The sequence below is a fragment of the Buteo buteo genome, chromosome 2 (genome assembly GCF_964188355.1).
Source record: "Buteo buteo chromosome 2, bButBut1.hap1.1, whole genome shotgun sequence".
Lineage (NCBI taxonomy): Eukaryota > Metazoa > Chordata > Aves > Accipitriformes > Accipitridae > Buteo > Buteo buteo.
In genome coordinates, this window is record NC_134172.1 from 16,933,668 (window position 1) to 16,956,443 (window position 22,776).

The 22,776-nt window shown below is 37.4% G+C and overlaps 1 protein-coding gene across 3 annotated transcripts in view; it reads right to left on the minus strand.

The window, feature by feature from the left end:
- Positions 1-22,776, minus strand: part of ZEB1 (zinc finger E-box binding homeobox 1) — a 126,335-nt gene that overhangs the window by 14,256 nt on the left and 89,303 nt on the right. For all 3 annotated transcript variants that reach the window (XM_075046411.1, XM_075046404.1, XM_075046422.1), the window contains exons 2-5: positions 11,656-11,856; positions 6,327-6,389; positions 4,462-4,623; positions 536-738 (exon numbers count right to left, since the gene is read on the minus strand). In XM_075046411.1, the coding sequence (XP_074902512.1) occupies positions 536-738; positions 4,462-4,623; positions 6,327-6,389; positions 11,656-11,856 (629 nt within the window). The remainder of the gene's footprint in view (positions 1-535; positions 739-4,461; positions 4,624-6,326; positions 6,390-11,655; positions 11,857-22,776) is intronic.

A 22,776-nucleotide genomic window follows, 5' to 3' on the forward strand; every position in this document is an offset into this window, starting at 1 on the left:
AGCCCTTTTTGTTGCTTAATTTAGTACTAAAGTGTTGTATTTTATGCACAAATTTTTTCTATATTGTCTTATAGCATGGATTGCCTTTAAAAACTGTATCTCACAGTTCAAGCAAATGAATCAACCCAGTGGTTTGTTTCATAAGGGCAAAAATGGGTACAGCAAACTTTGAATTAGCCAAACAGGACTTATGACAGGAAAATGTGTTTCGCTGAAGATTTGAAATTAGACTTGAGTCACAATTTTTATGTAATGTTAGCCATTGAACAGACAAAACCTAATTACCTATAAATGCAATAAAGCACTTCCGAAAACTAAAATTTAAACCCAACCACACTGCCTAGATGAATGAAAATACAGGAATTCAGATCTCAGCCTTTGACATTTATGGAACAAGTCTGACTTCTGGGACTGGGACTTCAGCATGTAGATAATCTGATGTGAACAGCTTACTTGCTCTGTACATTTTTGCTCACATAACACATCACAGCGTTGTTACAGAGGATGCTAAATCCTTAATTCAGATGCCACTTACTTGATCTCTTCCTGATTTGTGTGATGTCATGTGGCGGTCGAGCTGCGTTCTGTATGCAAACGTGTAACTGCACAAGGAGCAACTAAAGTTATCTTCATTTTTTTCATGGCGATATTTAATGTGTTCCTTCAGAGAGGTAAAACGCTTGTACCCTCGATCACAATATGGGCAAGTAAGCAGTTGGGAAAATGCATCGGGTGTTCCTACACAGGAAAGACAATACACCATATTTAAACAAATATAAGTTCCAAACTTATTACCCTCAACAAACATGCTTTATATTTACATATATTACTGTAAGAAAACATGCAGTTGGTAGACGCTCCATCTATTTTAGAAAAGGACTAATGATAATTTATTTTTTTTCCACAGGTATTATGTTGCTAACTACAATATGGTATGGTTGCCCCAGTGTTTGCTGGAGAGAATCAGCACAATACGATTACCCAAAACTCCTCACAGTGAGTCTGCTGCACTTCCCAATACAGCCGTAGAGCTTCTATATGTGTATTTCTGTTTAAAAAGTGGTCTGAAAATTGTGAAAAATGGTTTAAGATCTAGTAATCTTTGTAGATCTGGTTAGCTCAATCACAGACAATCCTCAAATCCTGTTTACAAATTTAAGTCTATCACTGAAACATCTAATAGTCACCCTGTTTTCAGCTCCTAAGGAATAAATAATGTTTGCAAGCTGCAGAGAATGTTTTTTCTTTCTCTTTACCTAACAGAATTGTAACTGAAAAGAGAACTGAAAAAAAAATATTAGTAGAAACATGGCTTATAATTCTTATACCTGGACCTGCTGGAGCAAGTCCAGAGGAGGGCCACAAAAATGATCAGAGGGAAGGAACACCTCTTCTATGAGGAAAGGCTGAGAGAGTTGGGGTTGTTCAGCCTGAAGAAGAGAAGGCTCTGGGGAAACGTTGTAGTGGCCTTCCAGTACCTAAAGGGGCCTTATAAGAAAGATGGGGACAGACTTCTTAACACCGCCTGTAGTGATAGGACAAGGGGTAATGGTTTAAACTAAAAGAAGGTAGATTCAGACTCGATATAAGGAAGAAATTTTTTACAATGAGGGTGGTGAAACACTGGCACAGGTTGCCCAGAGAGGTGGTAGATGCCCCATCCCTGGGAACATTCAAGGTCAGGTTGGACGGGGCTCTGAGCAACCTGATCTAGTTGAAGATGTTCCTGCCCATGGCAGGGGGGTTGGACTAGATGACCTTTAAAGGTCCCTTCCAACCCAAACCATTCTATGGTTCTGTGATACACAGATATGTACCTGTTAGTAGGACATACTGTCAGCAGGACAGAAAGGAGAGAGGATGTACTGAGTGACAGAAAGGAGAGAAATCAAATGTGAAGCCATAAATATGATTCTAATGTGATCTACAGAATCTATGCTGCTGGCTTTCATGAAGTTACTTCTATATCAGTACAGGACAAAGTGAAATCAGATTGAAGTTGAATGTTAATTTCACAAGTCTACTTCTGAGAAGTCACCATTTATGGAGTTTTAACTCCATCTCTTCTTATCAGCATATATTATCCCCCATATATAGTAACTTATTCTATCCTTGAAAAATTAATTTTTAAAGGATGAAAAAAAAATCTTTCTTTATAAATTGATAAAAGTGTGTTTAAATAAATGTAGAGTTTGCTGTATTTGATCAAACTATCAATTTATAAGGTGTGGTATCTTCCAATGACCATGCTACTCTTCCATGCTTCAAGGGAAATGGGAAGAAAATTTTGCAAGGATGCACTTATGCACTGTTCTGAGAGAGAGCAGGAGAGGAAGGTGGAAGGTCTTTCCTGATTATCATTTTATGCTCTGAAGCACAAGGGGCAAATTTGTAAGCACTGTCATTTTAAGTTGCAGAACTATAAGCATTATTAACACCCATAAAATTAACCAGTACTTTAGAAAGTACTTCTGAATTCTTTATCTTCATGACCTCTTCCAGCAGTTATCACCATAGATTGATTATATGCACTATAAAGTAGCAATTCATTCTGTTTGTGTGGAATTTACTGACTTTATTTTTACTGAATGTACCATTGTTCTTGCAACAGTGAAAAGGAAAAGAAGAGTCAGAGCAGTTTTCTTTATTACCAAAAACCACCTTCTCTGTCATATAGGTTCTTTTACACTTGTTATGGTAACAGGCAAGGTAACACTCGTATTGCACTGGTTTTTCTGTTGTTCCACCCCCTTCTGCTTTTCCTGGATTAGCCAGGTTGTCCAAAAATGAACCTCTCCCCACATGTGTAGTCACAGTATGCTTCCCTTCAATCCTCCTTTTTCCATCTACAATTCAATTCACCTGACATAAAGAATATTCCATTTCAGCACAAATACAACTCAGTGGAAACATCAGAAACACGTTAACTTAAATTCTGTTTCCATTGGAGCAAATGGTGAAGTGGCAATGGTTTCCCAAAGCCACTGATGACTCTAATTCTCTGTCACTTCTCTTGTTCAGTCCCCCAGTTTGGAAGCATGTATCTTTAGCAAATATCACTACATTTTTTGGCATTTTCTGTTCCAAATTATTACAATGTTTAACATCATTGTTCAGCATCGTGATATTCAGAATACTTCCTTGTGAACTTATTGAGCTAGGTCTAATATAAATTATTAAAACAAATGTGTATTTTTAATGATTACATGGAAATCATATTGCAAGGCTGTAGAACTAACTTGACAATCTGTGCCACTGCAAACACAGATTGAAATCTTAAATTATAATTTTTAAGATGCTACTGTTGAGCATATATCTTGCTTGAATTTTGCAAAACTTGTAAAGTAAACCACAAAATATTAGTAATTCAGGTCCTATTTCTGTATATAAATAGGCATGTACACAGTTTAAATTTCTCAAATATTTTAATTTACTTTTTTGCTAAAATCTCTAATACCATAAAATCTCTGGAAGAGCAGAACAAAATTGTTAGCATTACCCCTTTCACTGCTCTCCCTTAGATACCAGTACAGTAACACAGTTCCAATGACATTTTAAGTTCAATTATGTACATCTTTTTTAAACAACTGGAACACAAACTCTCCTAACCCTTTATGTAGGATGTTACTTTCTTTTGAAAAATCTTAAGTGCTCCAATAAAGGAACACAATCTAGTTGAAACTGCAGTTGTCACAGGTTATGAAAGCTGAACACTTCAGAAAGCAGCACAGAACGCAAAACCAGTCTGAACAGGTTTTGCCTTCAAATATTTCGTTATGAAGATGCCTTCAATGTTTCATGATGAAGAAATGAACAAAGTATGACTTATTTCACTCAGAAGAACATCTTAAGCATGAAACTTCCTCAGAGAAAACAGACATCTACTTAAAAATAACAACTGGTCATTATTTTTTCACATAAATATTTATGTATAAACAACACTTCTTTTTTCTCCATTGCTGTCTTTTCAGGAAGAGAAAAAAAAAAAGCCTGTCATAGACTGGCTACCTAATAAAAGAACTCCTATCTAATAGATCCTTTGGGGCATTTTGTTTAGAAGTATAAAAAGAAAAGAAGTTATAACTCCCCCAAAGTTAGTCTTACATAAAACCACACTATCTTGCTTCACTCCCATTATATTTAATAAATGTTTGTTCTGTTCTTTCATATAATGCTACCAAATAGATTTATGAAAGCTTGAATTTTTATTTCCTTACTTGAGGTTATCATTTAGGTACCCATACAACTGAACTCCAGTGCTTGTCTTGTTTCACAAAATCAAGTAGTAATGTTTTTTGTATGATGATCTCATCCTCTTATAACTATTTAACTAAGAATTCCTCCCCCCCCCCCCCCAAGTCACATGTGTATGCATTATTGTCTTCTAAAATACAACAGAACTTTTGGCTCAAGTAGTTAGTACAATTTATTTTTTAAGAACTGAACTGGTGGCATATTTACCATTTTCATCCTGACCACTAGCTTCTGGCGTGCCTTGTCTCTGGTCCTCCTCAGGTGCTTCAGGGTAGATAACAGCTGTATCTTCTTGTTGAAGGAATTCTTCAACATTAGGGTCATGGTTTTGTTCATTTTCTGCATCAGAATCACATTCATCTTCTTTTACTAAGAATGAAAAACAAGATCCAAGATATGAAACGAAGAGTTTAAAAAGAAAGTAAATGAGATTCAGTAATTCACATTGCCAAATCAGCCTCTATCCAAGGATTTCAAAACTCTTTACAAACACTAGTATGGGTAATGCTCTTTAAGATGCAGGAATATGCCAAGTTTTAAAAGAGAGAACCAGTGGCATAATGACATTTAAAAATTTGACTAAAACCACAGTTTACCTCTTCAACTCAGTGCATTTTTATCATTTTAGATTTAGCTGTTCCCCTCAACTTCCCTAAAAATCTTAAATGCACCATTAATTATGATTTAGCCCTGTAGTCTGAAGGCCAGCTTACTGTCTTAGGTCCTATGTTTGCAAAAGTAAATCTGTTGCCTTCAAGACATAATTTTTAATGTTATTTAAGACCTGTTCATTAGTGCAAGCCCAGAAGATATTTAAACTCTGAATAACAAGTTGGCTGGCTGAAATGCAGTGAACTTGAACTTTCAGTGGCTTGTTCTCCAGTGTTGGAAATGGCTATCAAAAAAGCTTCAGATCTAGTTAACATCCTTCAACATTTTCCAGTTTAAAACTTAAGAAAACAATCAATGAACAACTGTATTTCAAAATTAACAAATAATAAATTAAATATATTACTTAATGTTTGTATGATAAATATTTGCTATCAAGTATTTGCCTAAATACATTGTTCATAGAGTTTACTTTCACCATGGTGGAAAATTCTGTGAGAGCTCTGCCTGCGGCACACTAAATCATGACAGATCTTCTCCACTATTAATAATGTGAGGTATATTTTTAATAGGAAGGAGAAGTTTTATGATTCATCTTTCAGTGTGAAATCACATACTCAATTTACAATTTGACACAATCTTTTTATGACACGAGGCAGTCTCACATACAGACTGTAATGCAATACATAATGTAGTTCTCCACAATTGTTTGGAGAGATCTGACTTTATAGTAACTAAAAAGAGCGTGTGAATCTACAGTTTTAAAAATATCAATGTTTAGGTTTTGGCGGTTTTTTTTGGTGTGTGGGTTTTTTTTTTTTTTCTTTTTTTTTTTCCAAATAAGGCTTACCCTGATAATATCTAACTATTTACTGTTAAGGGCATTAAAAACCAAAAAAGTCTAAAAATCTTTTAAAAAGCTGGATGGGCCATATGTTAAATTTTCTGTCAACCAGAGAAAGAACAAAGCATCTGTTTTTGTTTGGTTCTGAAACTGAGGTACACATTTTATTTTGCCTTCTGTATAATCAGTACAAACAGAGGAGTTGATAAGAAGATACAGTATTAGCTCAAGTTTAATTTGGTACGTTACTTATTAGTTTAAAACACTATCTGTTGGCCCGTAGTTGTATTCTCTACAATTACAGGTAAGATCAGCGCCATCCCTTGTTTTGCTCTTAGGAGATGCAGCGGTGCTGCGGCGGCGCTGGGGTCAGCCCTCACGCGAGAGGACTGCTCTGTGCCACTGGCCGGTGGCATCTCCGCACCCACGACATTCGAAAGGAGCCCAGGCTCTTCCTCCTCAGCTAAAACACTGCTTACCGTTAGAGACCTCTAGTGTGGAAGAGCAAAGCAATTTATAAAGAGAGGTCAGAGAATTTCAAAGATTTCAGAAGGATACTCACCTAGCCAAAATTCAATAGCACTTTATGAAAAAGGGACTCAGATTAACAAAGAAATACCTGTACATCCAACTTCATCTGTCTGAGCTTCAGGCCCCAGGATTTCCTTTGTTTCTTTTCCAGCTGAAATAGTACATTTCACAAAAAGAAGAATGAATATTTAAAAAAAACCCAAACAAACCAACAAAAAATGCCAGACACACAACAGCTTAATATATTTGAGTTATTTCTTCAGCAATTTTTTCCATTTCTGTATTGTTTAGAAGAACTGCATTTAAAACCAATGTTCTTTCAAAAATATGGATTGCACATTATTTCAGCAGTGTGTAGTCAGTTGAACAACAAAGATATTCCATGGTTAAAGAAATGAAATCTTAAAAGGAAGCAATACTAAATGCTAACCATTATTTGAAGAGAGGTAAAGACAGGGAGAGTGTTTCTCCAGCAAATAAAGAGTCAGCTACTTAAATAACCCTCTCTAGAAACACAGCTATCTGATACACTGGAATATTATTTCTGGAAAACAGAGTATCATAAAACAAATACATTTACATTATTTTCTCCAATTAGCAGTTTTCAGAAATGATTGATAATTTGCTGGTAATGTCTGCAAACAGCTACCTAATGCGTTCTCTTTCTTGTAAATCTTCTAGAAACCACTTATAGGCTGTGATTTCTTAAACAAACAAGGATTTTAAACACATGCTCCCCACTTCAGATCAGCTGTGCACTACAAAAATGTTTCACATATCAATTCCAATATTCAATACAAGTTTGCAGATACCAGACATCCATAGAACTGATGCTGTGGAGCCTACCTGCCTCTGAAGCTCCAGCAGCTCCTGCTGAGCTGCAGCGCTCAAGGATGCAGCATGGAACTTTTAACTCACTACAGATTGTTGGTTCAAATCCATCAACGGCCCAAGTTGTTCCTAATTTATGTTTGTTGGGAAGTTCCTATTGGAAAGGCTGCTGCTGGCACCTCTGGCTTATGGCAGGAGTGCATAGGAAAGCTATGTTGGTTGTTTCACTCCTTTATCAAGTAGTATGCTATGCTAATACATGTGAAATTAAAGAATTACTTCATAGTTTTATTATGGAAACCTTAGATGCTTCAGAGCTACACTGCAGAAAAAGACTCTTTCATGATACAGGAGGTTGGACTATACAGCTGCTATGATTTGAAATGGCAACTGTTATACTGTTGTTTACCTTATTTCACTCCAGTGCAGGGAAAAATCCTTTGGTTTGGCTAGTCAAAACCCCAGGACATTCCAGCTTTTTAATTACAGGAGAAGCCAATTTCTCCTTTATATGGAAGATGATAAATTCTAGGAGAACGTTCAGTTCTCAGATAATACCAGCTTCCTCAAAGGAAAAGATTGTTAATTCTGTCTACTTTGATAAAATTCCACAGACTCCAAATATCTGAATAGTCACAATCAAGAAATATGCTTAAAAGGAAACTGTAACTCTTAAATCTTACTTTAATTTTAATTGTCATCTAACCGCCCCGCACCCAAACTGTCCACATTTTATTGGCCAATACTGGCTGTGAATTGATTATATTTTTGGCTCAAGATACCACAAATTTGGTTCAGAATTTCTAAGATGGATGACTGCATGCAATGCAAATTTAAACTCAAAATTTAATTTCTTAAAAACAAGCAGGATGCAAACGCGCCATTTTTCTTTAAAAAGGGTTTGTGATTTTTCTCCATTATGAAACAGGCTCTATGGAAAGGGGGAATACCAGTAAGTTCTTACTCATAGAAATTTAAATTATAGTGTCTCTAGCAAATTCCATTGGGTTCAGTACAAATAAAAGCTCTGCTTCCCAAGGGAATGTCAAGGAATTTATGGCATTATAGATAAATGTCAGTGAAGTTAAAAACCCTCTCAATTCTAGTAATCATAACCTCTGTTTGGTACTGTGTCTTCCCAATATCTAAAAGTGGGGTGTAAGACAGGCAGGAGCCCTTTTCCACAGGGGGTGGTCTTCATTAATGCTGTAGGAATAATTAATAATGTGAAAAACGTTAAGTAGAGCTTCATCTTTATAGCTACGTATGGTCCACATAGGAAGGCAACTTTGCAATTGTGCCCTCAGAAGCCCAATTACCACGCTGCAAATACAGCTGCTGGGAAGCAAGGGAAAGGGACGTGATGATGGGGAACAGATCTTAAGACACCATTCCACCAAGCAGAAGTCACAGCTCTGAACTCCAGAAGAAATTTGAGCTACCTGCTGAATGACCGCTTAAATACAGGTCTCCAAGAATAGCATCTAGGGCATGAATATCCCTCTTGGCATTACATCTGGACAAACCAGATAATTGTAAAACATGTTCTTGGGCTTCTGTATCTCATCACTGCTTATGAGCAGCTGCTTAGAGATATGGTGGGACTTCCTAGGGTTAAATGCTAATGATTTTCAGATCACAGGCAACAGTGTGTACTAGCAGCGAACATGCATGACACAATCACTGTGTCATAGGCTGACTGTAAAGATCTCTGCATAGGTAAGATAACCAATCAAATTTAAACCGTTAGCATAATGGAAATTTTGGTTGTAGGCAGAAAGACAAACTTCACTGAAATTTCCACCACAGTCTTATCTTCAGAGAAGAGAATAAATTCCAAAGCCCATCAAAAGAGTTGCTAATTTAAATTTTTTAGAGCTAATTTTCTGATATGCATGTAGCAAGCACTGTTTACAGCTTACAGTATTGCCTGATTGTTTGCTTCAAGTAAAAACTTGATCAAAAAGATGCTACACTTTTTTAGCCTTTGTCCCAAAAGGAATTAATACAAAATAGCACAGCAACCTTCCTCAGCAACCCACCACACTGGAAGAACACAATCTGTCTTACAGCACATAGGCTCAACCTAAAATTTTATGAGTTAAAGGAATTTTTGAGTTCCAGGAAGAACTTAAACATATCTTCATTAATTTTTAAGGGTTATTTCAAGGTCTGGACAATTTTTTTTAAATTTTCATTTTTTTCAAAGATATCTTAATACCAGGTCTGAGAATTCTAGATTTGCTAAATACTTATAATACATAATAATGCTTTTAAAATGTATTAATATATTAAGTCAATAAGTTTAACTTTTGCCTTTTTTTTTTTTTTAAATTGTAATGGGGGTTTTACTTTAAATGAAAAAAATCATATTAGAGAATCATTGCACACATGAATGCTGGCACACTGCCAACAACTTGTGCAGGATACATGTGGTTCACTTTTTCAAACTCATATGACTTTCAGTTAAACCTCTTGAGATACACACCTTATATTTAAAACACCTGTTCCAAAGGTCTTTTAGAAATTCAGTTAGAATGACTGGAAACGGAAGGAAACTAATCTGATAAAGAAATGTTACGTGTGTTGTTTCTATTCTTGGGCATTCGTGAGCAGAATAAATATGTAAAAAAATCATTCTGTCAAGTTCAGCTAAACTCAGGAACTTTCAGTACTAATTTACTGATGAAACACAACTTACTAAAACTGCTGTAGTGTATGTTTTCTAAAAATAATCACCAGTCCTGAAGATGGTATTAGTGTTGCACGGGCACCTACCCCAGCACCTTTCCCTGTATAACAGAGACCATGTATTCAATACCTCTCTCTCCAATTTTTAATGTGCAAGCAAGACTGATGATAAGATTTTCAGCTCACACCTTTCTTTCTAGGAAAGCTACGAAAAAGTAAATAGTACTTTACCATAGCAAATCAAAGCTCCATAAAACCTAACGTAGCCTTCATTTTTCTTATGTAGTCATTGCCAAGAAGTCAAACAATTTATTTTAAAAACCCTTACTATCAAATACAAAACCCTCCAGACTGCTACAAAAGAGGCTTCAGAACACATAATTTTTACAGAAGAAATTTATGGTAGTTTGAGCAAGCCTGCATGGCAAGTGTTTAATCTTTTGTCTGTCTAAACACTGATGAAAGCCTGTCTTCGTTAGCAATGACCAAGGCAGAGAAAACATTGCCTACACTGTGATTCTACAATCACAGTAGAATTTGGTTCAAATGCTTCATTTTAGCAAACAAATTTTAAAAGGTTACAAATTGGTACATTTGAAATAAGGAGTCAAAAAAGATGCCACCACACATCTAGAGCTCTGAAAAACCCCAGAAGGTTGTCTGAGGCAAGACGCTGTGTCATGACTACCTGTAGGTACATCTCCAGGAAACGTTAAGTCCAAAAGCTCTTGACCCAGCACCTCTGTGAGCCAGTGCTGCTCTTCACTCCCTATTTCAGGTTTCCTACACAGGGTTTAAGAAATACTCTACACACAGCCCATTTTTATGTAACTGCAATTCCTGATAGATATAGCCTGTGGTAGAGCAAAGATATTATAGGAGAACTAAGAAAATTACCTAGCTAATAATTTAGCTCCAAAATACTCATTTCCCTGCACAGCATACCTTGGCAATAGCAGCTATGTAAAAACAGTCTGAGTTGATGCTATTCTTTGAACTCAGCTGCTCTCTCTCAGCTGGATTGCAGTTAGGGACCATATGACTGCTTTCCGTTCACTTAGATGTGAGGTCATGCAATTTGTCTTAAAACACCAGTTTTAAGATGCTATAGAATTGTGGCTGGAGTTCAGACAAAAACAGGGATATACTGGAAAATATTCTGTATCTTTCAGGGGAGTAAGGCCAAATTCCACAATAAATTCCACTAATTTTTGCATTTATCCCCATTTGGCTCAAAAGTAAGCATGCCATGTGATATTATGAAATGCAGTATCTGATTCCACAGTAAAAAAAAGGCCCATTTCCTGATGGCTTAAAATTTTTAGCTTCTAAAGCTGCTGCATACTATGTACAACATTTACCTCCTTCCACTGTTTTCAAAACACAGATTCATTATGAGTAAGACAGCCAATTCTAAAACTAATAATCTAAAAATTATTTTTTCTGGCTATATTTTACAAGAGAAAAGTCAGAAGCAGCTCACAGGGAGAAATTTACATCTGAATATTATTTTGTTTCATGTTTTTGGCTTACGGCTTACTCCCCAAGCTGAGCAAACCCTGAACCTTACGGGGAGCTATGGCAGAGACCTGCCACACAAAAAGACTTGGAAAAACTAAGAGCAAGTAACTAGTTTCTGATCACCCTCGAGAATGCTGCATCCACAGATTTGAAGCTCCTGTTTAACAATGCAAGTAGAATGAATGCACCTCAAAATCTGCCTCAAATATTAAATAAAGAACATGAAATATATTACAGTAAACACAATAGAAAACCTCTTTTTTGATTGTGACTATTACATGTTATTTCAGTAACAAAGTGACCAAAAAAAAAGTTCTATCAAACCTTTTTAGAAACCTTTCTCTACATAACATCATTAGTGAAAATGAACATACCTTCATCTTCCCAGCAACTGTTTGTACTCCCTTCTCTTTCACTGTTTTCTGGTAATACTGTATGGTCTGTTGGCAAGTCATCTTCTGGCACACTAGCATCACAGTCTGCTGCATCAGTTACACTTTCTTCTTCCACTATATGCAATTTATCTTCATCATCTGAATCTGAGTTTGCTTCTACCACGTTATTGTAATTGGTAACTGCGGACAGAAAAGAAGCAAAATACTGATCAATACACTCTTAATTTACAGCATGGAGCTCCAAAGCTTTCAGTACTGTGGCGAGATGCTACATCTGAGGCATCTCTATGGAGTCATATTGTTATTTCTTCTTTCCACATGGGGATGACAGTGGCTTGTGAGCAACTTGGACATAATGGCAGCACACAAGGAGACATCTGAGAGCTGCTGGGCTTCCACCACTGCTAGGAACCACGATACGCTGGGTGCGCAAAAGTGAGAGGTAAGGCTGCACAAGAAAAGGCAGCAGACAACTCCAGAGTTGTCTTCTGGGCCACGCTAAAGCATCAGCCTTCCAACTGGATCACTCCAATTTGGATACCAGCATTATTGTATGTTTCCTTTAAGAATATTATGGCCTGATCAACAGTCTCTGAAACACTTAATACTGATAAACAACGTTTTGTTACAGACAGACGTGTATAATGAGGATAGGCTGTCTGTATATAGCAATGAGTGGGGTATAGCAGGACCAAGACTGCAGGGAAACAGCTGGGGCCGAGGACCACGCAACCCCAGGCTGGGCACGCTGCGCAGAGGGCAGCTCGCCGCTCCTGCCCAGTCCCACCGAGCGAGCCCTTGCCCGCAGGTATGTGCGCCAGCTCTGCACAGCCAGTCCATCTCCTCAGTGGCTCTTCCTGTAGCCGATGCCACCCCCATGCTCTGGGGATGTGAATCAAGGAGTAATACATAGCAATAAATGGAAACAATAAGGAGATTTGATTCCGAAGGGTTAAAGTGCTCCCGATCCAAGCTAAAATGCTCTTATAGTTGCACCCAAAGATCACGCTAAAGACTCAGCAGGTGAACGTGAAAGGAAAAATCTCAGACATGACTTTGAAAGGAACTCTCACGTAACATTTTCCCCAGCTACCACGAAAAGGTAATAACTCTATTTTTTCAGCCTGGAGAACATATTGTAAGAGTCTTGTGGACAAAGGATTACATGACGATATATATGTTTCTGTCATATGGGAGCAGATTATTATTAAAATAGTCTTCATTTGTAAGCACAAAAGATCAGTTACAGCCATTTCAATTTAAACTGTAAGGATTACGTATTAAGAAAAAAATGACTTTCACAATCCGTCTCGTTACTCACACTGAAGTTAAACTATTAAACATTTATATCTATATGTGTATTTCTTCTTCACTGCCAAGTTTGAACTTCTTACTGAAATGCTTCAAAATACAGTTTAAGAAAGAGAATAAATTTATCGATGAATAAACTAACAAGACTCATCTTGGCTGCAGTACTCCTTCAGTGGTTATCAGAATTATACCTGGGAGGCACATAATCATGCTACTTTATGATACCTGCATCCCGTCATTGTTAGCACACGAGAAGCCAGACTGGTTCTTTCACGTGAACTCCTGCCTATTAAGGTAGATAAATAGCAAACTAGACTCATTCTCTTCTGAAGTTAGCTATTTTTTTTTAAGTAGATATTCTAGTCATTTAAAAAATGCATTTAAGCAGGGAAAGTGAGTAACATTATGAACTGACAGGCTACTGTTTCACTTCCTTCCAATTCAGGAGAAAAATGTCTCTAGACTTCTAGAACATGTGTAAGCATGACAAAAGAGCCTTTTGAATTTAAAACAATCATTCCATGTTTCCGTATTTTATACATATAGTGTTATTTGAAAAATGTAGTAACGCCCTGCTATTCATGGTATCAACCTCTTCTAAGACAACAAATTTAGGAAAATTGCCTAAAGACTAGTATGTGGTCCATTTCAATTGATAAATTGATATTCACTTTATATTCTGTAACTGATTTTGCAAAGTAAAGTAGGTACTGTAAGGGATGCTGTAATGTTGTGTGAAAGACAAGACATACATGTATTCCCTCACCAAAGCAGAAGAGATTTATGAATTTATTTGCCTGAGAAATGGTAAATGCAACTTTAAGAAAGTCTAAGAACAGACATAAAACAGGAGGAAGTGGAAAAATTATTTTAGCTTGTTGTCTTAACTGGGTTTTACTGTGGTGCTTAGATGTGGAGGATTATTAATACAAAACACCAATGTATTTACCTTTGCCACACGCAAAGGAGATCAATAAGAGGCAGGATCAAAAATTATAGGCATAAGTTCAGATTTCAGTAATGTAGATAATAAATACTTGATTTTTTGAAAAATACATTTCCTGTTTAGCTTGGGAAATTAAGTGGAATCCCTCATAGTAGATTTAGAGTTGTTTTCATGGAAAACAAAAATACAATCAGAAAGTTTGTCCTGAAGAATTACACATGTGGAGAAAAACCATCTCTTCTTTTCCTCATCATATTTTTTTATTTTAAATATAATCTATTCATTAGGGCTCTATTTACCTTGAAACATTTTCATACATTCTTACTACACTCACTCATGTGCTAACTCTGCAAAACTTAAGAACTCCTCCTTCTTCATAAAAAGCGAGGAACAAATGGTCTTTGGATTTCGGTTCCTTGCATCAAAGATCGGCTGTCAACAAGGCAACACAATAAAATCAGCGAGAAATCTGGCTCTAACATTCCTGTTTTCCTCTTATGAAGAGCTTTGGGGGAACTAAACTGCCAAACCTGCGTCTAAAAGGGCTTGGCACATTTGGGATGGCCAGGCAACCCGCACACCAAATGCAGCAGAAAGTCAAGCACTTAAAATGATGGAAACATCCATATATCTAAATGATTACATTCTGTTTTCCCTCTATAGGATCCTTGCCTCATCTAGTGCAGTGATGGCAAATACACGGGGAACGCTCAATTTTATGGAGCGAACTGAGTATTTGTAGGATCCTGCCTCATTTTTTCAGACTGCAGAGTGATTGCTCATTCTTTTTATCCCCATCAGCCAGCAGTGTTCCCAAAGCCTCACTTATAGGATGTTAGCCAAAATGGGATTCCTCATTATATATTATGTATATTATATTAGAGATTATTTATTATATATTTATATATAATATATTAAAACTATATATTATACATAATTTCCCTACATGGCATTCAGCAGGAATGCTTCAAAACATATAATTAACTGAACTGTAGTAGGGTGATGGTATCTCCATTTTACAGAGAAAAAAACTGGCTACTTAAAAACCAGAGGATTCTTATGGCAATCCTGGCATTACCACATCAGTGTAAGGCATTTCAGGCCTTACTTTTCAGAGGACTTTACATTTATACAGCATTTTATATATTCAAAGCACACTTGTGTTCATTCCAAATGCAGCTGTGCTCAGAGCCCAGGTACCTCGGCCTGCGTGCCACAGCAACTAGAAACAGAGAGATCACCTCCAAAATAAGTGACCTTCCAGAATCACATAAAAACTCCTTGAAAGAGAGAGAATAAATGCCAGTCTTTCACTGAAGCTTTCAAATGCCTCAGAGAGCATGCTTTTGATTCCTGCACCCCTCTACTTAAATTACTACGCTTTCCAGCAATTAAGACGAGGGTTCTGGAGGCAAGAGCTTCCTTTAATAAACACCCCTGTTACATTCTCTGGGCACCATTCCTCCCGTGAAAAAATTATGTGATCACATAATTAAAGATCTTATCATTATGCATACATGCAAGGGACAAATTAAAACAATTTGAACAATCTTCATTCTGACATTTTCCAACTTTTTTTGAATGCTCGACTTTCAAAGTCGAGTGTTTGATTTCAAAGAATATATTAATATTCTTTAATAGAAATGATGGTTAAAAACCAATCAAACCCTGTAATTTACTGTATTTTTTAGCTAATTAAAATTAAAATCCCATTACATGGTACCATACTGATGCCTGCATGGCTGCAAAGCCGAGCTTTAGCAATGCAGATCTGCTGGTGGTGCCCTACAAGACTAAGGTGGTAGTAGCAGGCTGCTATCTTCATTTGTTTCAGTCACGTTTTGGCTACACGCTTCACAGCTCTTTGAAGACATTAAAGAAACCCTGGAACTATGGCACCTGGCATCCAACTGCAGGGGTAACCATCCTCCCCCTCCCCCTATTCCAGTTCAATCCTAGAGCCAAATTTAGACCTTTGCTATCTGCACATCATTTTGGGTATTTTCTCCTTTCGTCCTTGATGTTTCCTCAAAATAGTCACCACTGAAAGAAGAGGACAACAAGCTCACGAGCCTCGCTTGATGCCTGGCACCACAGTAACTGCTGAAGTTGGGCCGAATAAATTTAATTAAACCTTTTTGGATAGAGGTTGAAATATACTCAATATAAAAACAGTGTGTAGAGACAACTGCTTATAGCCTCTGAAAGAAATTCAATTGAATACACATAAACGATGACTCCAAGGGGCTTCTAAGTTGGCCAAGTATTCCATGCAGAAAATAAAAAACACATGGAAAACCTCGCTTAGAAGAACAGTTACAGCTTTCCAATGAAATAACTACAAATAGTTCAAACTTCAGTAACATATAGTTAATGTCATTTGAAAGTAGCAGCTACCTAAACAAAGTAATTCAGCCTGGATCACAGAAAACTGGCACAAAGAGCACGTCTCCGTGATGAGACACTGCTCTGTGAAAAGCAAGGACAGGTAGAGAGGTTACGTCACCCTCGGCCACCACCGCTCCAGGGACGGCCAGCAGCAGCAGAGGAGAAGCAGCAGACCAGTAAAGGGAATCTGATCTTCAACTGTAAAAGGTAAGTCTGACTCAGATCACGAACCATGGCTGTAAGCCTCTGAAAACAGGTCACCAGGCAAGCACATATGATGTGTAACAGACATGCTGGCCTGTTTTGTCCACCATATACTATGTAACCTTAGCATAAAAATGTAAATTATTACATTAAACGGTTTCATTATTCATTTCAGCTTTACTTTCATGGATGAATAGAAAGCCCCATTTTCAACGTATGTTGAAACGTATGTTGAAACGTATGTTCTTTCAACACTGAAGACTAAATATTTATTCAATAAAAGTAATTTTTTAAATCATTACTATATATCTTCTAAAATATAGATGAAAGAGTCATTAAAAAACAATACAGGAAAAATACATCTTATGAACCATAATTACTTCTTTTCCTGTTGATCACTTTCTTGCTACAGTATCCTGATTCTTAAAGAATAAATGAGTATCTGTAGTTGAAGCTTTCATTGCTCTAAGGGTAAATGACTGCAAAATGAATTGCAGAAAATGAGCTTTGCTTTCTGGATTTTTACAGTCCTAAACGCAGAGAAGATGTATGATGTTGCGCAATTCTAATTAAAAAGGAAGTATGTTCAAACGGAATTAGTGAATAAAGAGCTAAAACAGAGAAATATATTATTTTGCTGCTTGAATACAGCTAGAAAACCACCACACAAATGTCTAGTCAAATTCAAACATGATATTTAAAAGGAAAAGAATCTTTAGTTCTCTGATTCACAACCAATGGACCTGAGAAGTTTTAGGTGAACGTTAATATTGTGGTGCTGAAAGACTATAGGACTCACTGTTTCCATAGCATATGCTGTAATAGGACAGTCCCCAAAAAGGCAGGTGACCTGGCTGGCAATAGAAGGAAAGCTTCTCAAAAAGCTGGCAGCAGGTACCTGCTCATTGCTCCCCCATCCGGATCTGCCTTCAGAATCATTAGATAACATGAAAGACGGCATTCCCAACACGAAGAATGACCCAATCAAGTTCATATCACTCAAATTCTGATAGGAATTTACCCATCTCAACTAGAGAAAAAGTATGTGGTGGAATATGTATCAGAATAATTTGAGATCAGGTGGCAAGAGCACAAAACTGCACTAGAAAGATGACAGGCTTCAACAGAACTGATCTGTAATCTCTAATATGTATTATCATTATCTAGAAGCATAGAGAGGGAAGGATGCTTTGAACCTGATCTCTTACAGCCTTTTCTTCAGCTTGCCAGTAGTCACTATCTTTTATGCAGAGTCTGGTCCAACATTCTTACCACCTGTCTCTTTTATACCTCTCCATACTTAATCCAAGATCCTGCCTACTTCCATTAAAAAAAAAATAAAAAAAAATTTAGGAATTTGTGAGTTAACACAAACACCCTTGAATTTTTTTAAGATGTTGGACACATGTAACCAACACATTTGAGTTGCGTGGGCTCAGCATCAAAACACTGAAAAGGCTGGAGATCTCGAACAGGTGTGAGGGATTCTGATCTTTTAGAAATCCTACTTCTAAAAGCTCTTCCAAGTTCTAATAAAAAAAAATTGAAAGCTTATTCATGAATACTGTTAGAAAAGAAATCTTTGATTCTACAAACTGGAACAATTCCTGTGCTCTGTGAAGTGCATTTTTGGTTCATGGATTTCTACTCTGACAGCCTACAATCATCTCTTGGAAACCATTTACTCTCTGTTAGCTCAACTAAAAATCTGCACCCATATATTATTTTGCTCTAGTCTTAAAAATATTTTAAGTAAAATATATTGCAAAGTCAGAAACCTGGTAATTTAGCATTCAGTATTTTATATTTAGACTTTAGGGTATACTATTAATTTTATTACTACTCCTGAATGAATTGCCATATTTCCACCTCTCCACTGATAAGCTGCCCAGTATCTTTAGTAAAGTTAGACCTTTATGTTCTTTTCATATATTTCCTCTCCTTTTAGTACATACACTTGAAATTAATAAGTACCTTCCATGCAATAATATAAACAGAACTATGATACCATCTGAAGTAGAAACACAGGGAAGAGCTTAAGAAAAGGGAAGGCATATATTTTCGCTTCTCCAAAAATTCTCTGCCTGTTTCCAGTAGTTTTTTGGCTCCTGGAATTCCTAAACAAGGTGTGTTGTCTTCATATCTAATAGCCTAATCTTCTGTGAATTTGTCTGGTCACTTTTTGAATTAGTGAAAATTTTGGCATCTACATTATTCTGAGGCAAGCAGTTTCACAGCTCTGTGTTGTGGGAAGAATAAGTTTCTTCTGTTGATTTTGAACCTGCTCTGCACTAGATTCAGTGGGTGTCCCCTAAATCCTCCCCACTTGTGTCCTCTATGCTCTTCATGATTTTATATACTTCATTTCACAGCCCTCCCTTCCAACCTGAAGAGTCCTTGTCCACTTGTTACTCATACAGAAGTTGTTCCACTGATCATTTTTGCTGCACCTCTCTGGACCTTCTGTTCTGCTGCATCACTGTGTTTACAAGGGGGAGAAATGATAACCTAGAACTGCACCCAACATTCAGGATGCACATGCATCATGGATTAGAATAGCAGCATAACGTGCTGTTTTCTTCTCTATCCCTTTTCTAATAGTGCAGGTCATATTCTAGGACTTTTCTTGACTGCTACAAGTATTTAAACTGACATTACTACAGGTTTATTTTCTGTAACCCCAGAAGTGCTGTTCCCGAACGGTAACACTGAGCTCACAACCCATCACAGGACTCTGCTCCTCCCTCCACATATATTGCTTCACTTTTATCTACCTAGAATTTTACCTGCCTTACTAATGCTTGGCTATTTAGAAACACCGTCATTATTTCCCAAACAAGTACAGGCAACCCTCTGTGAAAATATTTGCTGCTTCCCAATCTTGTCATAGCCTCCATCAGGTAGCAGGGTGATTTCCCGTAGTATTGGGACAGCCAGCAGCACTACGGAGGGGAGTGGAGGTAGCAGAACACATTACATTAGGCAGCTTGTTGAACTAGGTACAAATACACTACAATCAGATCTTGTTATGCGGAAAGTGTGAGGATACAGTATTATACTCTTAATGAAATCATTCAAGGGAAAAAAACCCACCTGCCAGAGATTAGTTTCTGAAATAATCCATTTTAAATTTAATTTAAAAATATTTAAATTAATTTAAAAATATAAGTTGTAATTTTCAGAAAAATTATTCTGCTTTTAAGAACAGTATATGTGATATAACTGTGGAGAATAGAACTATATCTTATATATAAAAGGTTGACTCATTGTTTATTTAGACACAGACAAATACACACATGAGCATGCCCACACAGGAAAAAGGGAACTGGATTCAGTCCTTCCTCTGCCTGAAGGGATCAAACTTACATCTCCCATGTGTGTTGATATAAATATATGAATAGTTGTAAACATTTAAGTCTAAATATTTACATGTACCAAACACATTTCTGATAATTTTGTTTAACTAACAAAAATCTCTTTCAAAATGTTTTTAACACCTCTTAACTGAATACTAATGTCCAGTCAAATGCAACTTGACACACGTTTTGATTGAACATTCTGACACAATAAAAGCCATAAAATTCAAGATTTATATACCTTAGTGCATATTAAGATTCATCTCAATACACACGTACTGGGTTATTTGGTCTTCTGGTCAACTCAAAGAAACTCTGAGTTTAAAATCAATGCTTTGCAAGTGGACTGTATACTAAAATGTGCTCTAAATGCTGTACCAAAAGTGAGACTGAATGTTTGGCTTGGCTTACACAACACACATTAACATCAGTGGTGTAAATACAAATTTTCTGCTTGTCAATTTTAAATCATGGTTTTAAAATCAATCAGTATTTGACATTAAAACCAAACTGACCCTCGATGTTGAATTTTTCTATTGATACAGTGAAGCCTGGAGCAAAGCCTGATGATCTAAGTCAGGACCAGTTCCCCAGCGTGAGGGTAATGGCCACAGCTCTGGCACTAAACTCTGAGATGACATAAGAGATACTTGGAGCAAATCTGGCAAATAGTCCAGCTTCAGTGATTAAATTTTTTGTTGCTTGCCTTTGTTCATCTGATCATTAGTTTGATTTCAGGTTAACTTAGTCCCATATGCACAATTATATTGGAACAGGACAGTTTTCAACCCAGAAGCAGAAGGAGCTCCAGGTTTCCCAGTGGGCAGACACGGTGGAGTTTCTGCCACAAAGGTGAATAAAGGCAGACAGCAAAGGAGCGGCTGGGCAATCTGCTGCTTTGGCTGCTCCTGGCAGGCAGCTGTTTTAGCCAACTACCTGTTTTGCCTATGACTAAGATGAGTTCTGGGCTGAAGAATACACATATTCCCTCCATCTGTCCCAAACTATTCAAACTACATACCTAAGACAGACATTAGATTTTACTTCTGTATCACTTCTGGGATGCTAAGCCCAACACCAAGTCAGGAGAGGAATCCGAAAACAAGTCCCACTGATTGTAAAGGATTTGTAAGAGTCACAAGGACAGCGAGCTCATAGCCACACTAGCAGGCAGGCTGGTGGAAGGGAAACAGAAATATATGGTGAAACTGCTGACACTGAGGACCTAATGTTCATGCTCCATGTTTAAGAGTGGTCTCTCCATAAAACTAGCTCTAGTCTGGTCTTCTGGAGTCAATTTTTGTTAGTGGCTGCAACACACTTAAGAGTGCTCCCAGAGCCTCTCTCTCACTTTGTATAAAGAAAAGGCATGCTCCCAAGTCAAAGCATAGTGAATGAGGACAACCAGGAAATTCAATTCAAAAACACAGTCCTGATCTGAATTAAGACACTGAAGGATGTGCACCTGCAGTCAAACACCTCTGGGACACACACACACACACTCCTTGCCTGCAGAGTCTGAAGAATAAAACTTTCTGTTGCTCATTCCATTATAAAAATGACTAAATGTGACTGGCACCAAAACCTAAACCTGTAGAGGGGAGGGACCTCTTGGGCCATCTACCCTGTTCCTCTGTCCTACAAGCAACCAGGTCATATACCCCCTTTCACAATTTACTTTCTGAAGGGATCAATCAAATTCTTGACAGACTCTGAGTGCAGGACATACCAGCAATTGAAAGGAAAGCTGTACGTGGTCTTTCCAGACAGCCAAGAGCTTGTGGTGACAGATGCTGGCCAGAACCTGTAACCACTGGCTGTTAGAGATGAAAGTGGATGAGGCTGTGTGACAAGTTCTATGGATTGAATCCCATACTCCTCAAAAAGAGTCTGGATCTATGCTGCTAACAAACATCCTGACAGAGGAGCTGCAATAGCAACACAGCAAAGCTTGAAAAGGACCCTTGGGAGACAGAAGAACGATGGCGCAGAAGACATGGATGCCAGTGAGTACGCAAATCTCCCAGCACTGCAGTGCGGGGTTGAAGACGAGTGAATGGCAATGGAGCTCTGGGACTGGTAACAAGTTGTCATACACAGTACGTACAGTCCAGTAAGAGAGAGACCACTACCACCTCCTCCCTTTGGGTTGCTTCTCGAATGAAAACCTTTTCTTCCACTCGCTTGAAATATCTTAAGATCATAGGCATGGTTGTTCCCATCTGCACTGCTGATGGGCATCAACTCTGAACATCACCAAGTATCATCTAGTAAGATGACCTGACCACAGCAACCATACGTGTTTAGGTAACTCCTGAGACTGCAGATGACAAGCTCAACTAGGGACACTGGTTTCCCACTCATTAGAAAGGATCACCAAAACTATGCAGGCAGACCTCTCTACAAGGGGCCTTAGTACAGGGGACTGTTGGGTCACCAAGTGGGAGCTCTTAAGGTAGCCCACACACCTTCTAGTTTTAACTATCCCCTGAGAAATACAGTCACAGCAGTTGTACACTAGGATACTATATAAACCCTCCCTAGAAACGCTAGACACCAAATGCACGCCGCTTTGAATGGCTTTCCAGATACTGTAATGCTACATGTTAAAAGTTTATAGAACTTATTAAGGGCAGGAAACAACTTTCAAATCAACTCCAGCGCTCATATGAGAATTTATTAGAATGTAGAATTGACATGAGTCCAGAGATGAGAAGTAGAGAGTACACAGACAAGTATTTCAATTATTTAGTCTTTGTCCAATAATAATTTTAAAATACAGGAAAAACATATGTTTATGTATTTATACATATACATACTTACATATATATTTTCAGGTTTGATAGCCTGAAATTAGGTTTGGAAATGTGTATCTATAGATGTATACCTATATCA